The 26,089-nt window shown below is 37.7% G+C and overlaps 1 protein-coding gene across 1 annotated transcript; it reads right to left on the bottom strand.

Moving 5' to 3' along the window:
- Positions 1 to 7,828: 7,828 nt before the first annotated feature.
- On the bottom strand, positions 7,829 to 23,839 carry LOC145984981 (nose resistant to fluoxetine protein 6-like). The gene is made up of 13 exons (XM_083118453.1): positions 23,779 to 23,839; positions 18,426 to 18,706; positions 17,772 to 17,983; positions 16,562 to 16,727; positions 16,188 to 16,331; positions 15,203 to 15,372; positions 14,669 to 14,849; positions 13,646 to 13,833; positions 12,617 to 12,749; positions 10,014 to 10,203; positions 9,220 to 9,362; positions 8,293 to 8,401; positions 7,829 to 8,067 (listed from the first exon to the last, which is right to left on the bottom strand). Exons 1-13 carry the CDS (start codon positions 23,837 to 23,839, stop codon positions 7,829 to 7,831), a joined length of 2,217 nt encoding a protein of 738 aa, XP_082974579.1.
- Positions 23,840 to 26,089: the final 2,250 nt, after the last annotated feature.

Here is a 26,089-nt window from a genome sequence, read left to right as displayed (position 1 = left end):
TTTTGAGGTAACAAAATGATTTAGAACACAAGGAATTCATCGAAGTTGATCACCGTGCCAGTAATAATTCATCTATTTTTCATAATGACTTGGGTTGCATGGCGTGACCATTTCGAACACACTAGAATGTCAACCTCTATCCTGTGCAGCACACCCTGGAAACTTGATTTTTCAGGCAACGAGTCCCTGGTGCTTGGAACCACTGTCAAAGTAATAATTTATGAGGGTTTTTATTTTGAGTGTCAGCTTGTGTTTGTTTTCGCCCCTTCGTAACTTTAATCTAATCACCATTGAACCTTATCGTCGTCATTATCGAAATTAGCAGAAAAATGACTTAACCTTTAAACAGCCAATGGGTCATATATGACCCATGGTGCGGATTACAACATTCACGTGCTTTTAGGACCTTCATACTTGTATGTGAGGTTGTAAACGCTGACAGATGTTGAGACAAGACATTGAAATGTCATGTGGAAGAAAACCCACCCCCCTCCCCTTTCTCTAATATGCAAATTAGCTATTTTTAGCCAAAATGCAGGATTGTACATATTGCTTCATATTTCAGCTTGTATGAGAACTAGAACTTGAAACAAGTTTCGCTTTGTTGCAAAAGGTCTACTCTTTGAAAACAATGCAAATGTTTGCGCCCTTTTTCCAAAATAACGGGAGAAGAGGGTGCAAACGCCAGATTTTTTTTTCATTGAAATTTTGGGACTTGGCCCCTCCCAACCCCGTTTTTCTCACTTGGGCTTTCTAAATTGTACACGGTCGCGTGCTCTGATGTTTTTGCTTTCAAACAAAAGTTATCCGAAGTAGATTGCTCAAATAGTATCCGAGATATAACGTTTTTCTGAAATAAGTGTAAAAATTTAAAAATCGCGCGCAAAGGCCGCGGCGAGAGAGGGGTTACTTTCGAAAACCGGCTCGGCTCTTTAAAGGTTAAATATAACAAATCAACCACAACTCACTCTTCCAAAAATGGAGTTGCATTAGTTCATACCTCTTAGAAAGTTGAGATGGTAGTTTCAATTGCACAGCGTTTCATTAGTGGATCAAGTCAAGACAGCTAATTCCGTGAACAAAGATGTTGTTTTCCCAAAGTCTCAAATATTTTCCTCAGGCAATCACCCTCCTAAAATGGACGCATCTTCTGTGGTGATAAAATGTCACGTTTGGTGCGAGTTCTTTATGTATATTTTTTCCCAAAGGCATAACGCTGTCGCATTGTAATGAAGACGTCCTGTGTTCGACTCCTCCCTCCTCTGGTGGAAGCACAATGCACACTGGTTCCACGTTAAACTGTAGGTTTAGTCCCGATTAGCCTATCTGAGCATAAAAGTGGATTTAAAAACAAAGTAATAAAATCGTCTTGTGGATACTTCGTGACGTAACTTTTTTTCTTTACTTCAGCTGCATGTACAGATTCTGATGACATTTTCGGCTGATTCATGTGGCAAAATTTATGTATGGAACGAGGATTTCTAAATAGGATAAGCCACTCATTAGCAATTGAATAATTCTGTAGCTTTTTCCATACATTACTGGTTTATTAAAATTTATTCACTGCAGTATTGTAGTGATTATTGTGATTCCTTCTTATTAGTAAAATGAATATAAAGTTGATATTTCGCATACCATATTGATATTTGAAGATAAGAAGTATATAAAAATTGTAATGAAATAAAAAAAAGGGACACTTCTGGAATTTTAATGCAGAGCTAATTAAAACTATATTATACTCTCTAGGTTTATGGCTTCAGCAACAGAAGCCTTCCATCTGTCCCTATTCGGGGCAAGATCAATCCAATCTTTTCGATCCTTGCCGATTTCTTTTAGGTCCATCTCAACGTTATCCTTCCATCCTCGTCTTGGCCTTCCTACTGGTCTCTTACCATCAGGTTTCCCAACAAGAATCCTGTAAACTATTTTTTTCCTCTGCCATTCGTGTCACATGGCTTACCCATCTAAGTCTTCTTGATTAAATTATTCTAATAATAATAATTAAAAAGTCAAAATAATGTATTGTGTTGCCGGTGGAAGTAACGCTAAGATGATGATTTTATTTGTTTAGAGATTATTTTAACCATACCCAGGCCGGGATTTATATACGTATGTGGAGGCCCGGAGCCGCAGTCCTCAAGTTCGACCTAAATTCTGATCTAATCTTGATCATACCCTGCATAATTTTGAGCCTCCTAAGCCTACTAACTGCTTTTAATCATGGAAGTATTCATTTGATCACAGTTTTTGTTTCAATAGCTCTAGTATTTACTTTCACTTTCTAATGACAAAATTGGCTTTTTATGGGTTGATAATATGTGAATATTTCTAGCATAGATAATATTCACAACTAAAATATATATGTTATGAACACCAGAATACACTTATTTATCGAATTATTCATATATCTCCAAGTATATGTACTTATTGAATTTGATTGGGTGGGCAATCGGGTGGGCACAGGAATTTTTGGGCGGGCGCTTGCCCACCCGTGCGCACCCCTGGCGCCGTCCCTGAATAAAAGCCACCAAAACACTACAGTAAAAGTCCGCGCGTTTATTATGTCCCCATCGGCAACCCTTTTATAAAACTTAACACTGACAACAATAGCAAACAATAGCCAAGCCGCTCCCGATAAGCGCGTGCACTCAGACGTTGTTGCCACATTTTCTTTACATTTCTTGTAGTTGCAAGGCGCCTCTCAATATTTTTGCTCCATAACCACGTGCGGGGTTGATTCTTTTTAACTAGTTGTGTTGTGTTATGGTGCTGTTTTCTTGCTTTGTTATAGTGTTGTGCTTCTAGCTTTTTCCTTAGACTTTGCATAATGCAAGTTATCCCTCACGGTTCCTAGTGAAAATCCTAAGTATGAAGACAAAACTGCAGGATATTATTTCCTTCATGGAGAGCAGAGGTGCCCACCCCCCTCAAAGCCAATGGCGCATTCCCCCCAAAAAGCATGTCATGCACCCCCCCAGATTATATCATGTGCCCCCCCCCCCAAAACATCATTCGCGCCCTCAAACCATATCGTAATCCCCACAAAGTATTTAATTACGACAGCGTGTCTACCGAAAGTAACTTTTTTGTTAGCTTTACAGAACACTATACTTGATCTGCCCTTATTCCCTAAACAGGGGGCCCATCACTCATGACCACCCCTAAAATCGTTCCTAAACCCCAGGAAATAGTTTAATGAATGTGTAATAGTTGATGTCTATTTGAATGAAATACCATGTTACATTGTCCATATTTTTTGATTGTTCGATTTTCGAAAAAACTTAAAGCTAGCACATTGATTGGTTAAATGTAGTACATTAAAATATGTAAATATGCATATAAATAGTATTTTTGAGTGGGTTTATAAAACTCAATTTGAGTATTTAACACAAATTGTTAGACAACTTAAGATAAAGATAGAATAATTCAATCTTGGGAAACCAAATAATATGCTCCAGCCGTATGGCAGATTCAATTTGTTTCACGAGACATTACAAAACCCTAGCTAGAAATTCTTAACCTCAGGGCGATAATATAACAGGGTTCCTCTTTCAAAGAACTCACTCTCACCCAGTGGCGTGCCCAAGGGGGGTTGGTGGGGGTTATAACTCCCTGTGGCCCAGTATTCCTAAGAAAAAGAGTGTCAAAGGTAGGAAAATATGACAAAATGAGGGTTGACTACCAAGAAAAAGTATACGTAACCCTCCCTTTCGACAATCCTGGGCACGCCACTGCCCTCGCCCCCCGTTTTCCTCGGGTAAATATAATTATTTTAGTAAAAAACCGTAATCCATAACAATAATTACTTGGATTTTATCTTCAGTGCAAATTTAAAATTTTCCTGTGACAAGTTAGAAATACGGATTCGATATATTTTTGTCCCAAATGATGCACCTGCTTTAAATTAAGCAGTATACCAACACTAAGCATTATATTATAAGAAGGGATGTTATTAATGAATATCGAGAATATCGCTTATGTCTTGTAACGCAGCTATAGTATGAAACTTCACATTCACCTCAGTAAAGCGCCAAACACACATTCTCGCAACACATGATAGCGGGTGAAGCGAACAAGAAAATGTTTACACCCATTTCTTTGCAGGCTTTCAAGAATATTAATTTAATGGGGTGTCAATACTTCCTTAAGATCCCTAGATATTTTGTCTTTTCCAGCTTCTCTTTTGACACGTTTGGGGTCGAAAACGTGTACTACATACAATATCGCTAAATAGTCTCAAAAATTTAATGTTCGAACTCTCTCTCCACTACAGAAATCTCTCGACAGTCCAAGGTTTAACACTTTATCAAGAGCTTCCTATTTCCTCCTTTAAATTTTATACTCAATCCTACCACCAAAATTTCCATGCTACTTTTTAGACAGCATTGCCTCCTCCAAAAAAAAAAAAATTCTCAGTCTCCACACCAGAATTTCCGCAACAGTCTAAGACAATAGTAATACACAAGAATTGGATACCCCCTCAATTTAATGTTAAATCCCCCTCTAACTAAAATACCAGCCATAATGTAAGACCTAGAGTTGGATACTGCCCCCCCACGTTTAATTCAGAATCCCTTCCCCCAGAACCCCCGTGTCAATTAAGGCCTAATATGTAAGAGTTGGATATTTCCCCCCCTTCGATAATACCCTTAAACACTTCCTTTTTAATCTTTATATGTATTTATTTTCTCTTTCCATATTCTTTAATTTTGTTTCTCTTTCTTTTTCTTTTTTCCTTACAATTTCCTTCTGCTTTTCCTTTATCTCTTCAGTTTGGCAACATTGCTTTCCTACTCCAGTTTGTTGGTTCTACTTCAAAAGAAAACCGCCAGCTTGGGTGTTTCTTTTAACAAAGAGTACCGCTCCCTTTGTTAACCGCTGGGGATATAATGAACGCTCGGACTAGAGTCGTTTTCACTTTCAGAAGACACAATGGGCTCTTATGGGCAATGCTTTTCTTATGGGAAATACGAGCGCGCTGTTGTCAAATTTCTGGATTTACAAATTTAGCTTAAGTAAAATCGGTACCTGCAGTTTTGCAGGAAATTTTGTAGAGAATACGATGGTGAACACATAAAACTGGTAACTTGCTTACATAATTTTAGATAAATTAAAAACGCAAATTTTCTGTCAAAACACAATTTTTACATTGTTTTCATTCCTAACGTTGAAACATGCCGTACAATTGAAGCTTTCATTATGAAAAAAATTGACACTGTTTTTTAATTGTCATAGGTGACGGTGGTACTCAGAATTTATCAATACTTTAAAGCATATTCGCATTAAAAAATATTCAAATAAAGTATGTGGAGATTTTTTATATTCGTGCAGTAGAAAATGTCGTCGCTGGCCATTTTTTGTTCTGTAATTCCAAGTAAAAACTTCCAGCGACAAAGTTGTGGAGAAAATAATGAAATTATTTTTTATAACCACTCAAAGGTTCCCAGAAATATTACTTCCATGCATTTGGAGTTTCTTTTTAACCCGAACCGCGCGCGAAGTAAGGAGACGTTGTCTGGCCATCTTGAGCTGACTCACCGCAGCATTCCGGCTAATCACCACCAAGTTTTCACCATTCAGTAAAAATATGAACTTCATGCTGTTTGTTATAATAGATTTGAAATTACTTAAATTTAATAATTGACAATTATTTCCAATGCTGCTGTTGTGATCAACATTATTGCTGTCGCAAATACACGTTGTTTTCGTTTACATTACTGTCGACATTAATACTGAAATGAAGATCACCTTTCAGTTTCCAACGTACACATAAATTCATAGACACCATATTAACCCTTGAAAGGCTTTCCAACACGTGACAAAATATGGGGCTTCAAGATAGAAATATGACATGCCTTGCTTGAGTCATTCACGTCTTATCAGTTCAAGTGGGCCATAACTTATTTGTTTGTTTGGGTTGCAACTTAATCTAACCCATGTGCCAGGTTCCCCTTACTTGAGTGAGAGATCTGCTTTGGTCTGTTTAGACTTTTTCCCTCTCCCGAAAAAGTGTTTTCAGTTGTGTGAGCTCTCAGTGATTTTTACTTTTCTAAGTGATTTCTGAAGTGTCATATTCGTGCATTACACTCGCGTGTGTAGTGATCGCAATGGATCATAGTAAAAAGGGTAACTGTAACGTTCACAGTATAATATTAATATTAATAATTACATATAATTATCATTATATATACAAAATATGTAACACCTTCATTGTGAAGGAAGGTCATCATTTCCCGGCGACATGAGCTAGCGCTGTATTGGCAACACTGTGCGGTTTCTCCATAAGCGCCGTTGTGTCTTCTGAACGTGAAAACGACTCTAGTTATGCGTTATGGTGATTGATAATTACGTCAATACGTTCGTTTTTCTTAGGGGCTAAGCCCCGGAAGCCCCGAGGGACGAGACGCCACTGTAAACCAGTATTGTAAGTTCTTTAAATCGTGTAATACAAATCCAGTTTAATAGCATGTATAATATATAATAAGCAATTTCCCACATATTAAAGCTAAATGTATATATTAAAAAAATAGACGAGAAAAGTTTGTTTAGCGACGATAAACGTGTAGAATACGCCTCTGCTACTAAAATTAATGATTGATATATTATTTCACGACATGTTATGTTGGACCCAAGTTCGACAAAACGAAAGATAGAAAAAGAAAAGACAGAAATGAAGCAGAGAGAGAGAGAGAGAGAGAGAGAGAGAGAAAAAACTGTAGGCCTACATTAATTCCAACATTATCTGAATCCAGAATCTGTATATTTTCTTCCTCCCGTCTTTTTTAGGACACCGAGTTGTGTTTGCACGTCTTTCCATTTGGAACATTGCCGGGATTCGGAATCAGCTGCAACATTATTAGATAAAGGATAATTAGCCGTTTAAAAATACGCCTGAAGGACGCCTTGAGTATTGACACTGACACAGAACAGCAGTTTTTCTTCTTGCTCTTGAACTTTTGCATCACCGAGAGCCTGGCATTATTTCAACGTACTCCATCTGTTTGCAGTTTCCGTAACTTTCAAAAGCGGTACAGAGAATGCGGCGTGACATCTAGCGTACGAATTGATAACTATTTACTGAGAAGAGCAACTAAAATGTTTACACAATTTCAAATTCTTTACGTATTTAATTTGCATTGCATTGTGTGTGATATTCCTGTTTGGTGACTACCTGTAGAAGGATGTGTATTTCTTTTTGGAACTTACGAACATTCATGTTGTATGCTAAACACAACGTTCCAAATACTGATCAGAGTCGTAGCTACATTTCTGCCGGACCCCGTGGCGGAGTAGTTAGCACATAGCGAATCCCGGCTTGGGCATGGATGTTTGTGAGTGTCGATTTATAAATTCCATCATATCATCACTCATCCCCCACTTTGCAAATTAGCCAAAAGTGGCACAAATGTGAAGTATAATAAAGCAAATCAATCAATCACTCGTAGCTACATCTCTAACCGAGTTGGTAGTGATTATTACACCACTCCGTTCGTCGTTTCTCTTTAAAAAAGAAATAAGAAAAGCCAGCTATACAAAGAAATGAAGGAATAACAATTCAAAAAAATATTGATTTTACTTCGCTTTTCTGACACTTTTGGCTAATCGCGAAGATGGATGGGAGAGAAAGATACATATACTCATGGCAGAATAGTATGAAAATATTTTATTTACAAACAAGTAATGATTTTAAATATACAAAACGAATAAATATATTATAAATCAATAATACTCCATAATGGCATAAATAAACGATGAGAATTAAGGCATCGAGTGGAAATGTTGATGAATGGTGATTGGTGATGAATTATCATGGTGATTTCTTGAGGTGCTACCTTTCGGAGTCGATTGGTTTCTGACTCAACACAACAACTTGCGATGGCGAGTGATCATCGTCGTGTATGAAACCTCCATTCGCGTGGCCGTTCGACACAGCAACTGCCGTGCCATTTGGCACAGAAATTGCCGTTCCATTTGACACAGGAACTGCCGTGCCATTGGTCACAGCAACTGCCGTGCCATTGGACACGTGAGGCTGCCTCTCCTGCGGTCTGCTGTTTCTCTGTCCGCCTATCAAGAGAGGAAGAGAAAGAATATTAGCCCATGATGTAGACCTTGCTTCATCGGAGGAAGATTAAAACATTATAAAGATATTATAGCCAGAGATAAGTTGATGCGTTTGGGAGACCAAATTTGTGAGTGTGCGTGTACAATTAATATTAAACGCAAGAGAGATTGAGAATGCGTGTGCGAATATAAGAACACACATGTAGTCATTGCTGATGGTCTTCTTACCTTTTCGGAATATCTCCTTCTCGATGATGAGGATGGGCGACTCGAAGGCCAACGAGAAGATGGCTGCCAATAGGAGAGTCAGAACCATGTCTCCAAGGAATATCTCTGTCTGCAAGAAGAAAGGATACAAGCAACCTTAGACTGTGAAAAAAATTCCTACTTTTTCTGTTTAAACACTTTATATCGTTATTTCCAATGTTAGAATATGGACAAACATAAATTGAAAGTAAAATGCCTTGGAGAACATTTGGACACCAAACAAGGGAGAAGGGTGGTAGGTGAGATGTTTGCTTAATTGATATAATTTAACAACCTGTGACATTTTTGCTACAATAGACATAACAATGTGTTCCAAGTAGACTCACGTGGACAAATAACATGAAACATGCATTAAAGGGAATGCAATATGACAAAATTCTTGTAAAATCTGGTTATAAATAAGAAAATATTATATTGAGATAAAAAAAAAAGAAAACTAATGCGATTGCTAGAGGTTGTCAAAATTTAGCAACGTTATAAACGTATTTTCGCTCATATCTTTGGTCCTCTCACAAACGTTTCGAATAAATCGATTAATAAAGGTCAAGGAATATTTCTAATGTGAAGCAGCATTAGACTACATGTAAAAATCAGTGATAAAAAATTATTTGGAAAACAGAAAAGAACTCTGTACGTACATGAATAAAAATAAGCCTTGAAAATTGGTAACGTGTAAGAAAACTGAACTGTAAGAAGTTACCGTAAAATTTACAATATTAAACAGTAAAATTTAAGTCTGCTTGTATACTTACAAAGAGAGAGAGAGAGAGAAACGGAAAGCAACTTCTTTTCGTCAACTTTCTACAGTGTACAAGACAGAAAAGAGGATTGCATTTGATACGGAAATTAATATTTGAAATTAAATTCGGCACAGAATGATATACTTACAAATCGACTGTCCGAGTAATAGTCTGTGGTTCTTGCTGTGCCTAGCATGTAATTGAGAATGAGGAAATGCACGAGATAGGAGCAATACGTCAGTCGACTCAGAGGTTGGAAAGGCTTCCAGGAAAGAATGGCATTTACTGGACCTGGAGAGAAAAGGAATAAATATATATAAAGCACAACATTCCTATATCACATCCTATTCACTAGAGTGTATTTCTACGATCAAAAATATTAAAAAGTATCTTGTAATTAATGAAGAACGTTTATGTGGTAAAATTCGTGCCTGAACCCATAGTTTAAAGTGCTATCTAAATCACGTGCACACTGAACCCAAAATTTTATTGTTACAAATATGTTGACTCCAATAACACATCATCAAAGTGAATAAACTGCATCAGAATACACACAGAAATACATCAAAGGGTACTCTTATCAGCTTCTGTTTTGTGTGATGCAATAAAAATGCATGAATTGAGATAATCAGACACGATAATTTCAAAGAAACCAAAATTACATTCTGACCTATGTCAGTTCATGCTTCAAAACTGCATCAACCTTGATTTTATATATTTCAAGTTCTTGGTGTGTACTCTCATAGAGACTCCAGATTCCAAAGCTAACGAGGAGACTCCAATTTTATGCTGTACTCCAAAATGTTTTAAATTTTATGTTGAATGGTATTTTTAGCAACACAGCAGTTGTTAAAAATATTTAATAGAACAGACATACAATTTGAAACAAGTATGCATTCTTGCATCCAATGATCGAACGAAATTAAGAAATAACATATTTACCTCCATATCCTTTGACGCAGGCGAATATCACCCACCCAATCCCAGCAGCCCACGCCACTCTATGCAAACTGGAGTAGAAGGCAGCTTCTACAGCGTCATAAACGTATCCATCATCGTAGACGATGATCAGGCTGTAGAGGACGGTGAGACAGAAGGCCGTAGACAGAAGCCATCCTAACGCAACCAACCACTGTAAGTAAAAACCGAACAATTTTGAAACTTAAGTCTTATTTTAGATATTACTAGTTCTTCTGACATAATATTGTTAATTTCCGTACACTTGCTTTAAAATATTTTCTCGCGTATAAGACTCTGTGAAGATGCATGCTACAACCGCATGTGTGTGAGAACATATTTCGTGGCCACCATATGCAGAACAGGGAATTGTCACTGGTACATATTTGATCTGGCCACCAGTGGCGCGGGAATGTTCTTGATTTGGGTGTACAAAAGTCAACCTCCGTCCCCCATATAGGTGGGTTTCATGTGACGTCAGGATTCGCACCGCCGCCATGTTTGCGGCAAAGCTGCTTGTCGTCTGCAAGGAAATACCCACCACGCAGTGTTCGTTACACCTGCGCCAAGTGCACGTTTGTTGTTAGTACTGTTTAAAATGTCGGTAACATTGCATAAAAATGCAACGAAAAGGCCAACTCTAAATCACTTGTGTTTATTTACTTGAACCAGCTACATGGAATTAGTTTGTTTTCGTATTTATTTGTGGTTCGGATTCTGCTTGAAATATTTACATCCAGTAAGTAACCTATGTTTCCCGCTCGGGGTGGGAGAAAGTGGTCATCTACGACCTTGAGTACAGATTAACTGAAAATTCCAAGACTCAGCCGTTATCTTCTATGTTCCTTTTAACGTTTCAAGGGCAGTAATTTGAGATGTTGAGTTGTAGAAAAACAGTAATTCCACTCCTTGCTTTAACTTTAACAATTTGGGATATGCAGGCCTCAGTGACGGAGTGGTTAGCACATCGCACTACGATACTAGGGGTCCCGGATTCGAATATCGGCCTGGGCATGACTCATCTTAACGACTAGCCAAACATAGCAGAAAAACGAAGTAAAATAAACCAAATAAATCAATCAATTTGTGATACTTTGATATATCATTAACATGTTTTAACCAAGCAGTGCTTTTTTTGACAGTACGCAAGATCTACCACCGGCACCTTTTCTCATGAATAGGATAACAATTAATAACAGTTTCTGTTAATGAATGAAATATAAAGAATCAAGTACAAGCGTGCAATTATCAAGATGAATTTAACTTTGAATGTTATCATTTTTATCGTCAAACTTATCAACACCTTTCCATGGACGTCCGCAGATTTTTTTCCAGGTAGGGGCAAGGAAGGTATTTTTTTCCAGGGGGGCAAACAAGGTAAATTTCCCCCAGTAATAGTGTTGTTCCCTCAAAAAACATTGCTTAAATTTGAATTTATCATATTCATGCAATAATTAAGACATATAATTGTGGCTGAAATGAAATAATATGTTACAAATATATAATTTTTGGTTGACTTTCATTTTAAAAGGGGGCCACGGCCCCCCTTGCCCCCCTTCCGGACGCCCATGCACCTTTCTATCAAATAAAACAATAACAAGGAAACACTGCTTGCAAGTATGATAAAAAACACCAGTTCAACCCATTTGTACTCAAAGTCACAGAGAAATGCGATGGCACGATTTATTCTCGCCATGACGGCGTATTCTAATCAACAATCGGAAAATTCTGTGCCGTGAATTGCACCTTCTGTTCTTGCTCGGAAAATTCTAGGATAAACGTGAGTGCCTGTTAGACCTAAACAACCTAATATTGCACAAAGTATACCATCGTTAACAAGGTTCAAATCTCCCCCCCCCCCCGCCCGCTTGAATTCCGAATGTTTACAAGAACCCGCCATAATCATGGCTGCTCGATCCCACAATGCAACAGTTTGTGACGTAGGTGACGTGTGTGTGCATAGATATACGTATGGCCTATGAATTTAAGACAGGCCACATAGGTCTCAATTTTTAAAATAAAATTTTCAAAAATATGTACTGCAAATAATGGAAGCAATACTCATAAAATAATTTAGAATTTTATGGCTTTTTTCAAAATAGCTTATAATAGGTTTTAGAAACGTGTACAAGCTTGATAAGTTCCATGCTCCATTCCATGGATTGAACACATTTTAAACAGCTTTTACTTCCTTATAAAGTTTTCGAAGACTACAGATCAAGAGTGACTGAGTATAGTATAATCAAAGCAGTAGTTATAATTTTCTTTTTGGAATGGGAGGTAATGTAGGCAAAATAGACTTTTTGCGTTTTCCTACCAAGAATAAGATTCTTTGAACGGCAGCATCTTAGGTTTGCCAAATTGTTTGAGGCAAGGCACTCCTCTCCCTGCGCCACTGCTCGCCATAGTTACTCGAGTCCCATCCACTCCTGGGAGTGTCCTTGTGAGTGTCCCTTCGTGAATTTCATCTAATCATCACCCGTCCTCACCGAAGCGGTTAACCAAATGGAAGAAATACGACGCAAAATAACACAAATACAAACACAAATAGCAAATCGCCTTCGTTGGATGCTTCCAGTAATATTTACCTTTGGAATGTGCACCTTCTGGTTTCTTGTCTTGTAGAGGTAATAACCAAGCATTGCCCCCATAAAGTAGACTGATCCTCGACAGTAGGTTGGAACGTAGATGTAGCTCATGTAGTCCATTATCTTATCGCTCCTGGAAATTACATGAAAGGTTAGTCATTTCTTCATAAAAAGTTAATAGAGTTGAATTTTCAAATATAATCAAAAGGAGGAAAATTTGAACACTACAACAAACATGTATACAGAATCTACAACTGCTTAGGTATAAATAATGAGGTATAAATGCAAAAGAGAAATGCTATAAACATTGACCGAGAAGGCTGAACCATAACAGTGACTTGGGTCTTCAGCTCAGTAGCTCCTGGAATCCACATCTCAGTAAAATATGACATTCTCCAATGATACACCAGGACACAGAGCGAACCAATCTCTGATAACGAGAAACTAAAAATTGCTGAAAGTAAACGTCGACTTAAGCTGACTGGTAAACGGAGAACACTTCTTTTTTTTAATCACGTCACAAGGAAAGTTGCAATACCTATTAGGAATGCCACTAGTTAAATAATTGTACAATTAAAGTTTTGTCAAAATCTTTTGTTGCTAGGAATACGTAAATATGGTGGGTATTTTTAGAACAGATTCCATCTTTCATTTTTTTCTGTTTCAAGGGTAGCATTTTTAGATGCTCATGTATCATGGGTGGTGAACTGAAATTGTAATTATGTATCAATTTGTGAACGTCCAATTTCAAATACTTCTCATGCCCTGATAAAACTTTCCGCCATTTTGGTGGCCGAGCGTGTCAAGTGCCTGAATTTCGATTGCACCACCTGCTTCCTTGGGTTTGAGTTCGGGCCTACACATGGGTGTTCTCTGTGAGCGCCCACTTCATCAATTTCATGAAATCATCATCCACACTTAGCTGCAAGTGGTAGAAAAGCGACGTAACACCAATTAGGGATTGTGTGGAGCTGCTCGTGTTCATGAACGAGCCGCATATGAGAATTGTAAGTCACAGGAAATGCTTACGTAATAACCACTGTCCATGGAAGATTCATGTCAATAGTTAGCCAGAACGGCAAGGCTATGCACAACACTGTGAGGAGACCAAGTAGCCATAATCCCACAGAGGGCCACTTCCACAGAGGGTAGAGGAATGCGGGTGAGATCCAGTACAGCTGCATGTCTACCTGGAGGTACCACGCTTGACCAACGCACTGAAAGGAAACAATAAGTGTGTCAACAAGCAATGCTAATGTTTGGAAATTACATCTGAAATCTTTAGCTGGAGTTTCTTCTAACTTTGTATGTTAACAGTAACACACATCGCACATCAAATGTAAAATTTGCAAAATATTTCCTTGCTACAATTTTCCGAAACAACAAAAACAAGACGAGTCGAGTCTCTTTATGCATTATATGCACACTTGTGTGCTGAAGACGCAAATATGTAAATAATAACTGTGAAAATTATCATGGTTGCCTTGGCTTGTCGATTTGCCATCCTCGAAATGTCCAGTCACGTGACCCGATATGAAAATACTAAATTAAACATATTTTTTTTATTTTTACTTAACAAAGCTACGATGTTTAACACATTTCTTCTACTTTCACATCTGTTATATTTTCAATATTTGTCTCTCATCTATTTGTGTATCCGCACAGATGGATACAAACGATTTCTAATTTTCTCTTACGTAGTTATTAGCTGCAGACATACTGGCTCTTCTTTACTTCAGATCCTGCATTCAGCAGTGCAACAAACATAACTACTCCATCCATTTCTTACACTATTGTTAAAGTAATCGTGCAGTATTGAATTATGTCAATAACACTTTATGTAAAATATATAATACTTTAAAATAAAGTATTTCTTCGCCCACACATTTGAAATGTTTGTCCTCATTTGTTCTTTGAATCTAGTCAACTCATAAGCCCTTCTCCCTATTCTTCTCTATGACTTCCCAGCCTCGTTTCAACTCGAATTGACGGCCAGATAAACCTTGCAAAATAGTATCCCTTTGAGATGGAGAAATAAACAGATATACTGACCTCTGCGCCTGAAAACTCCTTCATGTACTTGTAGTTGTTGACGTAGATGAGCGTCTTCCACCAGCTCTGAGCACAGGCATCCCTCGCGATCGAAGCTGAAGCGTTCCACAGGGGACCAGATCCGATAAAGTAAAACAAAGTCGCGTTGAGGCCTACCATAATCGCTAATGCTGGTGTGAGCCTGAAAATAAGAGAGAAAAGTTACCATGTGTCTTCTTTAACTCTAGACTTCAAGCATTTTAACTTTCTGACATTCCCAAAGTTGCCGTCCCAGAGAGATATCTCTTTGGAATTACACAGCAAGCTGTTATTAAGTCAGTGTTTCTGAACAAGACTGGTAAAATTACAAGATACACAGGAAACGTTTCGTAGTGACCGATACTTTAATCCTGCAGTACTTTCTTCAGGCAGAAAGAAGTAGCTGTTAACTAATAATAAGAAACCTAACCGAAAGAATATCTTATTACAATTTCAACTAGTTTTGAAATTTAGATATCAATAATGTGGGTGGAAATGGACGTAAGTATCGCATACCTTATGTATCGATGCAGATAAAACACCAACAGGTCTATCAAGTTGAACCTTTTTGTCTTCTCAATCTCCTTCAGGAAGACGTAAACCAAGAGAATTCCACTAAGAAGAAAGAACGTGTCCACGGATAGGAATGCGTTGAGGATTGCCATTTTCTGCCAGTCTTTTCTTACCTGCGAAGAATGAGGAAATATAGGTTATGCATGGGGATTACATAAGGTCAATTTTCATCCTGTATTGTGAATGGCCTGTCACTACTCTCTGCAATTTGAATCCTGTCCAAAGACAAATTAGCAATACCTGACTCAGGTTGCAGGACAAAGATAGTGGGATGTCCTGAATGGTGATATAAATAAGACCGAAAAAGGGGGGTTAAAAAATTGTGTCGTCCATCAACGGAGTGCTAGTAGTAGTCATACGTCGGAAATTGAGAGAAGGTTCAGACCATACACCAAGCAGGCATGTTTCATAGTTCGTATTAAGAGCCTTTATGACATAAAGTTTATGTCCATTTAAAACATTATTTCCCACACGGTGAGAGAACGGAGTTCGAATTCTATTATTGGCTCTTGCACAGGAGAGTAGGGAGGGACACATGAAGCAGTGAACCAATTAGGTAGTTTTTTCTTAAATGGTGATGGGAATATCTCGTGATATAATGCATTGCCAAACTTTGCCTCAGCGCAATAGTTTTAGGTCCAAGGTGCGACTCCGCCACCGGTTAACAAATGAATGGGTCTCCCTGAATTGCGAGCGAAGGCTGCATGTTGACAGCAAGTGTTATTTGGGACTGGGTGAAAACTCCAAAACTTCCACATCTGGAGACGAAAAGCCTTGCAGTGGATGGGAAATAGCTCGCTCGAAACTAATTTAATTTGCTTTGGTTCTTTCACAACTACCGAATTAATTTCCGACAAAATTTCATCTTTCGGTTCACATATATTTGGTATCTTCTTTCTTTGTCACTATTAATACAATCTGAACTAACCTCGAAAAAAGGAACAAAGTTGAGTAGTGGCACACTGATAAACTCCATCAACTTGTGTCCAAGGACGACCCACATCATACTGAAGAATCGTATCCCATGAAAGCAGCCCATGGTGTCTGAAGAGGATGACGTACTCAGAAGACGCTTTCCGTTGGAGAAGAAGGAGAATGCAACGAAAATGTTCTGCCAACGCCCTGCAACACAGACACAACAATGACAATTAACAGTGAACGATACAAAACACTTAATTTTTGCCATCTCAAGGTCGATAGATCACTTTATTATATGATAGTAGCGTATCTTAACAGTTTTCTAAACGAAGAAATATTGTCGCATGAGGACTATATGACTTTTATCCTAATAGTTAATGTTACATTTGGCAACGTTTCTTTTAGAATATCTGTTGAGAACAGACTATAGAGAGCAAAAGAGCAATGAAGCAGACATATACCTTTTATCTGTTCCGCTCCGTATAAAGTGAGCAGGACATCGTATCCAGTGCTTAGGACAATCAAAACAGCAAAAACAATGAGTACAGATCTGTAATAAAAAATGAAATAAATTAATAAGTAGTACAGTGATTGTTTACATTTCAACCTTGTAGAAGCGTGAACTCAGTAATGGATCTTCCCTCGTACACACTTTTACAACACAGACTTAAGAGGCAAATAGTGTAATGGGGCCAGTTCAGTTCAACATTGTTAGATCTTTTGCAACATTTCAAGTGTAAGAAAAGTCACATTAGAAGTGTACGTAATTACGGCTTCAACAAAACTAAAACATATTCATGAGTGCATCAACTATATATTCTTCAAAGGTATGTATGATAGTGAATATATGAATAATTAATCTTAACAATCAATTAGAAAATGCTTATAGCACAAATGCTATTGAAGAGAAGTCTTGCAGAACTCATTTCATGAAATTCTTGGAGATCGCTAAATTTTCATCGAGCAAAGTTGGTGAATTTCTCATGAGAATCATTACAATGCTCTCCAGAGTGTATATCAGAATTTTTTTAATAAATTTGTAAGATTTAATAACATGAAAGAAAGAGCAATTGAAACATTGGTTAGAAACGATGCAAGGTTAACTGTATTTCGCACAAAATATTACAAGGAACGTAAGATGACTTCACAATAATTAAAACAGCTAATTTGTTAAAGCCCCAACATTTATTGAAGTCTTTTTGCCACAAGCCTGCCCCTGTGGCGGAGTGGTTAGCACATCGCGTTACGACGCTAGGGATCCCGGGTTCGAATCCTGGCCTGAGCATGGATGTTTCTGAGTGTCCATTCATCAATTTCATCATATTATCCCTCATTCCCATCTTCGCAAATTACCCAAAAGTGGCACAAAAAGCGAAGTATAATAAATCAAATCAAGCCTTTTTGCCACAAGACAAAAATCAGAAAAACTGAAATATACTGTATAGAAACACTTGAAACGTATTGAATTGACCACGATGAAAGTTACGAATGTACAGGAAAATAAGTTATCTGAATATTCAGACGGTTAATCTACTTTTTAAAAGAGATAACTGAGAAACGAACACCATTTGAGTTATGTTGAATGTGTACTTACAGCATTCCCCAGTCTTTCGGTTCGAAACTCTTTTGTTCGTCCGTGGAGCAAGAGGTAGGGCTGACGAAAGCTTCAAATTCAGTTAGATTAAGGATCTCGTTGAGTCGATCTTGTAGGTCATCGGCACCACAAGTAGACGGCATGCAGAACGCAATCTGCAGACCTCCAAGGGCTGTTAGCAACATGTCGTAGCCAGCTCTGGCATCAGTTTCCTGTGAAAGCAGATGGAATGAAATATAAGAAGATGTGCTTTACTTGAAGAGCTGAATTACTGAATAAGAACACAGGTATATTGAACTGGACAAGCAAAACACTCCAATAAACATAAATAGGTGTATATTCACTGTTTGTTGCTATTTGTATACACGTTTGTCATTTTAACCACTATTCTTTAAAATTTTAACTTCTGCGAAGTTACAAGGAACAGTGTATCATATTGCTGGTAGAATAACAAAGTAATAATAAATTATAAACACTGTTTGCTTGGAATTTTATTTCGATTAATTTTAGTTTCAATATGGAGATTTTGTTCACATAAATGTGCTTTCGTTCTAAGTTTTATTTAAACACAGATAGGTCAGTTTGTTTTATGCGTATATTCATATCATCATTTAACATTTGTCATAAGCCGAAATAACTACAGATGATAATTACCTCTTTATTTTGCTGCATTGCTCGAATACCATTGATCATAATTGGGTCAGCACCAAACATCCAAGGTTGGGCAGGCGTAGAAGTGCTTCCATCTGTTGGTTGTTCTGTGGTTCCACTTGCGTTGTTTGTTGTGGGTAATATTGTGGCTAAGCAATACTTTCCGCCGAAGAGTTTTGTCCCATTTTCTGGAACCCTCAAGCTTACACATTGGTCGTAATTCCCAAACCATTTCAAATTTCCTTGCATTATTCCAGGTTCAATTTTGGCGGATGCGTCCAGCACTGGAAATAAGGAATAGAGAATGAAAATACGCATGGGCGTCCGGAAGGGGGGCCAAGGGGGGGCCGTGCCCCCCCCCCCCCCTGGAAAATGAAAGTCAACCAACAATTATGTATTTCACACATATAATTTCATTTTTGCCACAATAATATGTGTTAAATATTGCATGAACACCATAAATTCAAATTTAAGCAATGTTTTTTTAGGGAACAACACTATTTTTGGGGAAAATGTGCCTTGTTTGCCCCCCCTGGAAAAAAATACCTTCCTTGCCCCTCCCTGGAAAAAATCCTGCGGACGTCCATGAAAATACGTAGGTTGGAATGGAAGACGCACAATGATCGTAAAAGTTCCTGTATGGAAATCAGGCACTCATTTCTGCAAGGATGAAATACAGGGTGTTCAAAATGAAACCTCAAAGACATATGTATGTGTTTTTTGGGTGGTGTAACTTCAAGCCCACTGACAGTAACTGTATTCATTTTGCGATAGACCACTGCTTCAGGATTGCGAATTTGAGCTAAGTAAAAACTTTTACCATTCTTTTGAACATGTTGAAAAGTATTTCAAAATCCGGTTCTATCTAAAGATTACTGTTTTAATTGTACATACAAACAATTAATTCATTACTACTACGATTATGAAAATGTATTTGAGAAATCTCAAATACAACCCCTCATACATTTTATAATATTATCTTGTATTAGCCATATTGGTTCCAAGGAACTTGTACATCAATTCTGCATCCCAGAACTACAGTACAATAAATATTTTACTATGTAAACACGTCGCACGTGTGATTGAATTTGGTGGTGGAAATCAAATGTCATACTAAGTCGATTGCGCTACTGTTTTTATTGACATAATATTGTTGAATGATGACCAACATAGCTGATGTAGCACTAATCTTAATTTATACTGAAATGATACGTGTAAGGCTAATGATTAGACAGTTCTGAAGGAATCTTTGTTAATAATTTTATGTCTTCTCTGGGGCATGGAGATAAAAACGTGGAATTCACCTTCCGCCCTTGGACCTTGAATGAATGCTTAACCTAGTCATGTAACCATATAAAGCCAGAATAAAATTTTACACACTTAAGTAGGTTAGATGAGAACGAAACCCCAAAGAAGGCATAATATCAAGTTTTTATGTATCGCCTACAGAAATGTTAAGTCGACAGTCCAATCAGCTCCTGGTGATCCTAGTATAAAAATTAAGGTATTCTCTAATCAGGAACACTAATGTGAATAAACACTCGAAATATGGCTGTATACTTACTTTTTACGATCCACCCGTCGGGAGACTGCAAGAATAAACTCGTAAGATTGCACGAACTATTAGACGATTCCATAGACAAAGCAAGAATGGGTAACTTAGATATTATTTCATGATCAAGACTTTCGCTTTGACGAAGAGAAGACAACATTTCGCTGACATTGTGGAACTGCTGGTCTTCATATAAATTCTTCCAGTTCGACGCGTTGGCACTCGCCAATGCCAAGGTGAAGGAGAACAATATAAGATTGTGAACCATGTCCAATACGCCTCAATGCCAGGATTACACTGGATTAATGGCTAGACGAATGTCATACTTATACTGTCCCTTCGCACTTGAATATCTAGCACTTGATTTCGTAGATTACGTATCATCAAGATGTGATTGTTACGAAACAAAATTCTGAATGATTCCCTGAATTAAACACAAGGATGATTCATAATCAATTATGCATTATCGGTTTTCTCTCTCATCACCCACATGTTCTCAGAGTGTCCAAAGACATTGTTGCAAGAGAAATCCCGTCATCATTGTATATGGGATACGTTTCTACTTGAAATAATATCTTATCTTTCCAATACGTTTCTGAGCAAATGTGTATAAATGGAATTTTACTCGGTGTTGTGAATTAATCTACGTAAATACTGCGTGTGTGTGTTTGATAGATAGATAGAGAGAGGGGGGAGGGAGAGGGAGAGAGACCCTGTACACAATCAGACCAAAACTTGCATTTTTTTTTACTTCTGTACTGGCAACAGATTTACAGGTTCGATCCTAATACGAATGTGTAGGATCTAGCGCAAATAATGTGGGCGTGGCTACAATGAAAACAAATTATTATAATTATGAAAGGGATCGATCTTAACTTCTCAGGTTTGAGATAACAAAACAAGCGGTATACGTAATAAATCATTAAAAATATGTACTAATGTACGATATTTTGATTCCTGCCTTTGTATGTCATCACTTACAGTTCGATATTTATAAAGTCTAGTGATTCTTCAGGGAATAAATAAATTGATAATATAACAAAAAGTGGAAAAATATAATGTTGAGACAAAATTAAGACAAACTCGTAGTCCAGAAATTACTTAGGCAGTGAATTGCATAATTATTTGGACACAGAAAATATCACTGTGGGCCACATCAATATTAACCGCCTAAAGAGCAAAGTACATGAAATCGCAGCCTCACAATTAAGTAATTTCACTTGCGTTGCAATCGCCGAAACACGGCTAGATAATTCCATTCCAGATCGTTACGTTGAAATTGAAAGCTTCAGAATGTATAGGATCGTTCGAGACTATCCTAAGCAAAAGGGCGGCTTAATTGTTTACGTGAAAACAGACGTAATATCTGCACTTATTTATTATTGTCCGAAGTGGACATTGAAGGATTGTGGGTGTCTTTAAAACTCAAACAAAACGACAAACCTTTAATTCTCGGATGCGTGTATAGACATTCCAAGGCCGCTGTCACGTTTAATGAAATGTTAGAAATTATTTTGCAGTCTTTTCCGGCTCGCCACGCTTCGGTTCTCGTCGGAGATACAAATCGTGACGTCATGAAACCTACCGCAACGGATAATTCATTTTTCGATTCGATGGCATCAGCGGGGTACAAGTAGCTCAGTCGTTTGCCGACACACGTGACCGACACTAGTGAAAGTCTCATAGATCACATTTTTATTAACAAGAAAGAAATACATGTTAAATCCGCTGTGGCAATGCATGATTTAAGCGATCAGTTTCTGATATACACATCAATTAACCTAAGGCCACAAAGATCTCCAATAATACTCGTAACTAAGCATTCATTTAAAAATTTTCCTGAACAGCAGTTCGTTGATCATTGTTCCTATCTACACTTTTACAAAACAACAATGATGCCGGATATAAACGATAAAGTAGCATATTTGGAGTTTAATAACCGAAGCTCTTGATGCCTATGCACCAATAAAAACGTTTCGTGTTAGAGCCAACAAGCGTCCCTTGATCACTTGCTGGTCTTCTTAGATTGATATCACTCAAGAACCGCATGTTCAAACGCGCACGTAGTTCAAATAATAATTACAATTGGGAACAATATAAGACAGTAAAATATGCTAAAAGAAAGTATCTCCTTAAACAGATCTATTCTGGTAAATATGCAGGCAACAATAAACTCAAGATTCTTAGGTTCTTCACTGGAAATGACAGTAAAGGCCAATCCATTACATCTATTGAACACAACAATGAAATAGTTACCGAAGCTGCGAGGGTGCCGAATATCCTGAATTACCACTTTGCTAATGTCGGTAAGTCAATATCGAATACATCCACGAACGATTTAACGCTCAAGATAAATGAAACTAGCAAACAAACTGAAGACTCCAGTCAATCTAGAGCAGCAAGCTCAAAGTACACCCGTCTTACATGATGACGTTCTGAAAATCCCTCAAAATCTTAATGTCAGAAATGGTCCAGATCTCGATGGAATAAGTAATCGCATATTATATCTGCTCGCTTCATGACTTGCCGAACCTCTCACCGATGTAATTAATTCATCCATAAAAAGCGGAATCTTTCCCAACAGTTGGGAACATGCGAGAGTCAGGCCTATATTTAAAGAGGTAAGTCGAATTCTTGAAAAGGTAATATATGAACAATTAGAACAATACTTACGTTGTAACAACCTACTTACTGACAAACAATTCCCTTTTAAATAAAATCACTCAACAGAATTGCTTCTGCATGAACTGTTACATAACTGGCGGCATGTATTAGATCGTAAAGGTAAGCAATGGATAGGCATAATTTCACTAGATATCAGTAAAGCATTTGACAGTGTTGTTCACCCAAATGTATTAATACAGAAACTATATCAGCAATTCAATTTCTCTGCTGCTGCATGCAACTGGATGGAAAGTTATTTATGCAATAGGAGTATCGATACAAAAGTTGGCAACCCGATTTCGAACAGTCTGAATGTATCTCTTGGTGTACCACAAGGATCTATTCTAGACCCAAAATATTTTAACATGTTTGTAAATGATATCGCAGACAATAAATTTGGCTTTGAATAGTACGTTATTTATACGCAGATGACTGTCTCATGGACTGCGCATCTAACAAATTACAAAAATAAATAATTGCAAATATTAATTAAAAATGCCCGAAGTTCTTGAGTGGTATAAATTTAACATGTTGAAAGTGAACGAGTCTAAGACGCAAGTACTCGTATTAATATTATCCTATCCTCGGAAAACAATAACATCACGCAAGTTGACAATATTAAAATAGGTAATTCGACTATAGAACCAAGTGAGTGTCTAAAATATCTTGGCATGTACCTAGATAAGAATTTATCCTTTTCACAACACGTGAAGATAATGTGTGCCCGTGCAGCACCTAGAATCAAGCAGTTTCAATTTGTCTGCAAGCGTTCTACAAAGCATTCATTAGGCCGTTACTTGAATATTGTTCCTCTGCACTTTATGGGAGTAACAGAAATAACAGCAATAAATTAGAAAAATGCAAAATTGGGCTATTCGTAGTATACGAAGTTCAGCCAACACGGCTTCACGTACGAGCAGAAAACAACTGCAGCTACCCACGCTTGAATCCAGGCAAAAGTATGCGTTCCTACTTAAAAATTCATCAAGCAATTCACACATACAACCACATACTAAGCGGCAAAGTAATTATATCTAGTAACAAACATTATCCCAGTCTGCGATCTGTACATATTTTTGTTATTTTCTCACAAATGTCATTTGTGAAGGTTGGGAGTTCTGAAACAAGCGATTCACTTACCGTACGATTCTGGTTGAATCAGAAGTTTCGGGGACGATGGCTGGGACGACGAGAGCTTCATGAATGGCCTGCAAGAATTCCAGACCTCACGCCCTGTAACTTTTTCCTGTGGGGCTGGGCAAAGAAGGAGGTGTATCGGACAAAACTCGCACACTGGAAGAATTGGAGGCACTGATTCGGAACACAATTACACACACTTCCCACACGAATTCTTGCAGAAAACCGTGGATTCCATCCCCATTTGTTTGAGGAAGCTGGTGGAGGTCACCGGTGTCTATATTCATTGTAATGGAAAATCTTCAATTAATTCTGAGGATCGTGATTTTATATCAATTGAACTGAAACCAAAGAATGCTGGTGGTAGAAGTTTTCGGTGTCGTGTCGTTTGCGCCGAGTCATTTGCGCCAAGGCTTCTTATCGGTTCATTTCCGCCGTGACATATGTCAGGGCCATCCTTGGCTGGTTTTCCCACAATCCAGAGTTTCATCACCGCCGCGCGCAAGTGTGTTTATGGGCACATGGTGCATAGTGCATAAAGTGGACTTAAGACATAAAATCAAACGTGTGTTTATGATGATGCACAGCTGTGTTTACACTGAAATGTTAAACCTATCCAGAGAGTCAAATATGACTTTTCTTTACTTATTTCAAAAGACGTTACACAGGATTACTTGTATCAATTTTATTCCACAACAGAAAATACATAAATCAGTATCAGCCTATTAACTATTAATCATTTATCGTTAATCGTAAAAAAACATTGTAAATACAGTATTGTTAAAATATTGAAAGCATTCTACAAGTACTACGTAAATGTGCACTTTGGAAGCAACATAAATGTGCCAGTCTATTACACTTAATTATTATACACTACATAAAATCGTCAAGAACATTATAAATACAGTGTAATTTTTTGCAAACATTATATAAAATATATATAAACACAATATTTCGATGCACTTGCACAACAACAATACAAACGTTATTTGAATTCTTGTAGGTATGCAAATGCTCGAAGGCATTCCACGCGTTGTTTCTATCATTTCCATATTCTCAGCCATCTTGTCGTCTCTCTCAAGTCTCAGTTTTACATTAATACTAATTTCCCAATGTAGATCCCTCATAGATATACTTTCATCTTACATTCATTTACCAATCACCTTCCTTTTCAATCGAAGATAAACACAGCTGGAGCTGGGCAACGTCATAAACACACATGGGCGCGGCGGTAATGACACTCCGGATTGTGGGAAAATCCACCAAGGAAGGTCTTGACATATGTCGCGGCGGAAATGAACCGATAAGAACCCTCGGCGCAAATGACTCGGTGCAAGCGACACGGACTCGAAGTTTTCAAAATTCATGGCAGGGCATGTGGATTTTAAACGATGAAAATAAAAAAAAGAATGTGTTTTATGTAAAGTATGCAAGGAAGTAATGATAAAAAGCTATTGAGTTTTTCCTATAAGAGGGGACCCTTGTTTAATTTCTTCTGGCTTTTCCAACAGGAAACATGCTGTAAGAAAATCCAGTTTTCTCCCCGTGTCGCAAGGAATACTCTCGCCTAGTGTTAAGATGGAAGGATTTATGAGACTTACATCTCAAGTGTTTGAGCCCACTCAATGTTTTCATAAGTAAGCGCCCCTAATCATTTGTACAAAAACATTTCTAATAGAACGAAATTGCAAAAATGGAACACCAATACAAAGTATTATTTTATAACTCGCGTTATTAATAATTTCTGAGAATATTTTTGTTCATAATTACCTCATCATAATGCCGAACACTTACATCCCGTTACTGATTTTCATACTACTACATATCACATCTATCGTACACATAGGCTATGAAAGTCCTCAGGATTTTTTCCAGGGAGGAGCAATCAAGGTATTTTTTCCAGAGGGAGGTGGCAAACGTTCCATACCCCCCTTCATGATAGTGTTGCCTCCTCAAGAAGTTATCATATTCTTTCAACGCCCTCATAAAAAATAACATAAATAAATTACTGTGACTTATATGAAATAGTTTGTTACCTACATTTAAGTTGATATTCATTTTCAAGGGCGGAGCGTGTACGTATTCCGGACGTTCATGAGAATACCCCCAATAACGCCGATAACGCAATAACTACAAACTTGTGATTCTTACAGAAACTGTTGGAATGCGAGAAACAATCTGGCTTATGTTAAGGCCAGATCACACGGAACTGGATATCCAATTAGTTGGCGCCGAACCGGCTACCTGCCCGGATGTGATGGCTGCCTGGGTGGCTGCTTAACTGGTTTGGAGGAATAGGACATGTTCTAATTGC

This window comes from Lepisma saccharinum, chromosome 1, assembly GCF_977018435.1.
Source record: "Lepisma saccharinum chromosome 1, izLepSacc3.1, whole genome shotgun sequence".
Taxonomy (NCBI): domain Eukaryota; kingdom Metazoa; phylum Arthropoda; class Insecta; order Zygentoma; family Lepismatidae; genus Lepisma; species Lepisma saccharinum.
This window is presented reverse-complemented; position numbering and strand designations above follow the sequence as displayed.

Bases quoted from the DNA above. Each gene is read 5' to 3' on its own strand.
- LOC145984981 (XM_083118453.1), bottom strand. From the start codon at position 23,839: ATGAAGCTCTCGTCGTCCCAGCCATCGTCCCCGAAACTTCTGATTCAA. The intron at 18,707-23,778 runs GTAAGTGAATCG...CCTTATTTCCAG, and splicing joins GATTCAACCAGAATCGTACG to TGCTGGACGCATCCGCCAAA. The intron at 13,834-14,668 runs GTCAGTATATCT...GTTTCCTTTCAG, and splicing joins AGGAGTTTTCAGGCGCAGAG to TGCGTTGGTCAAGCGTGGTA.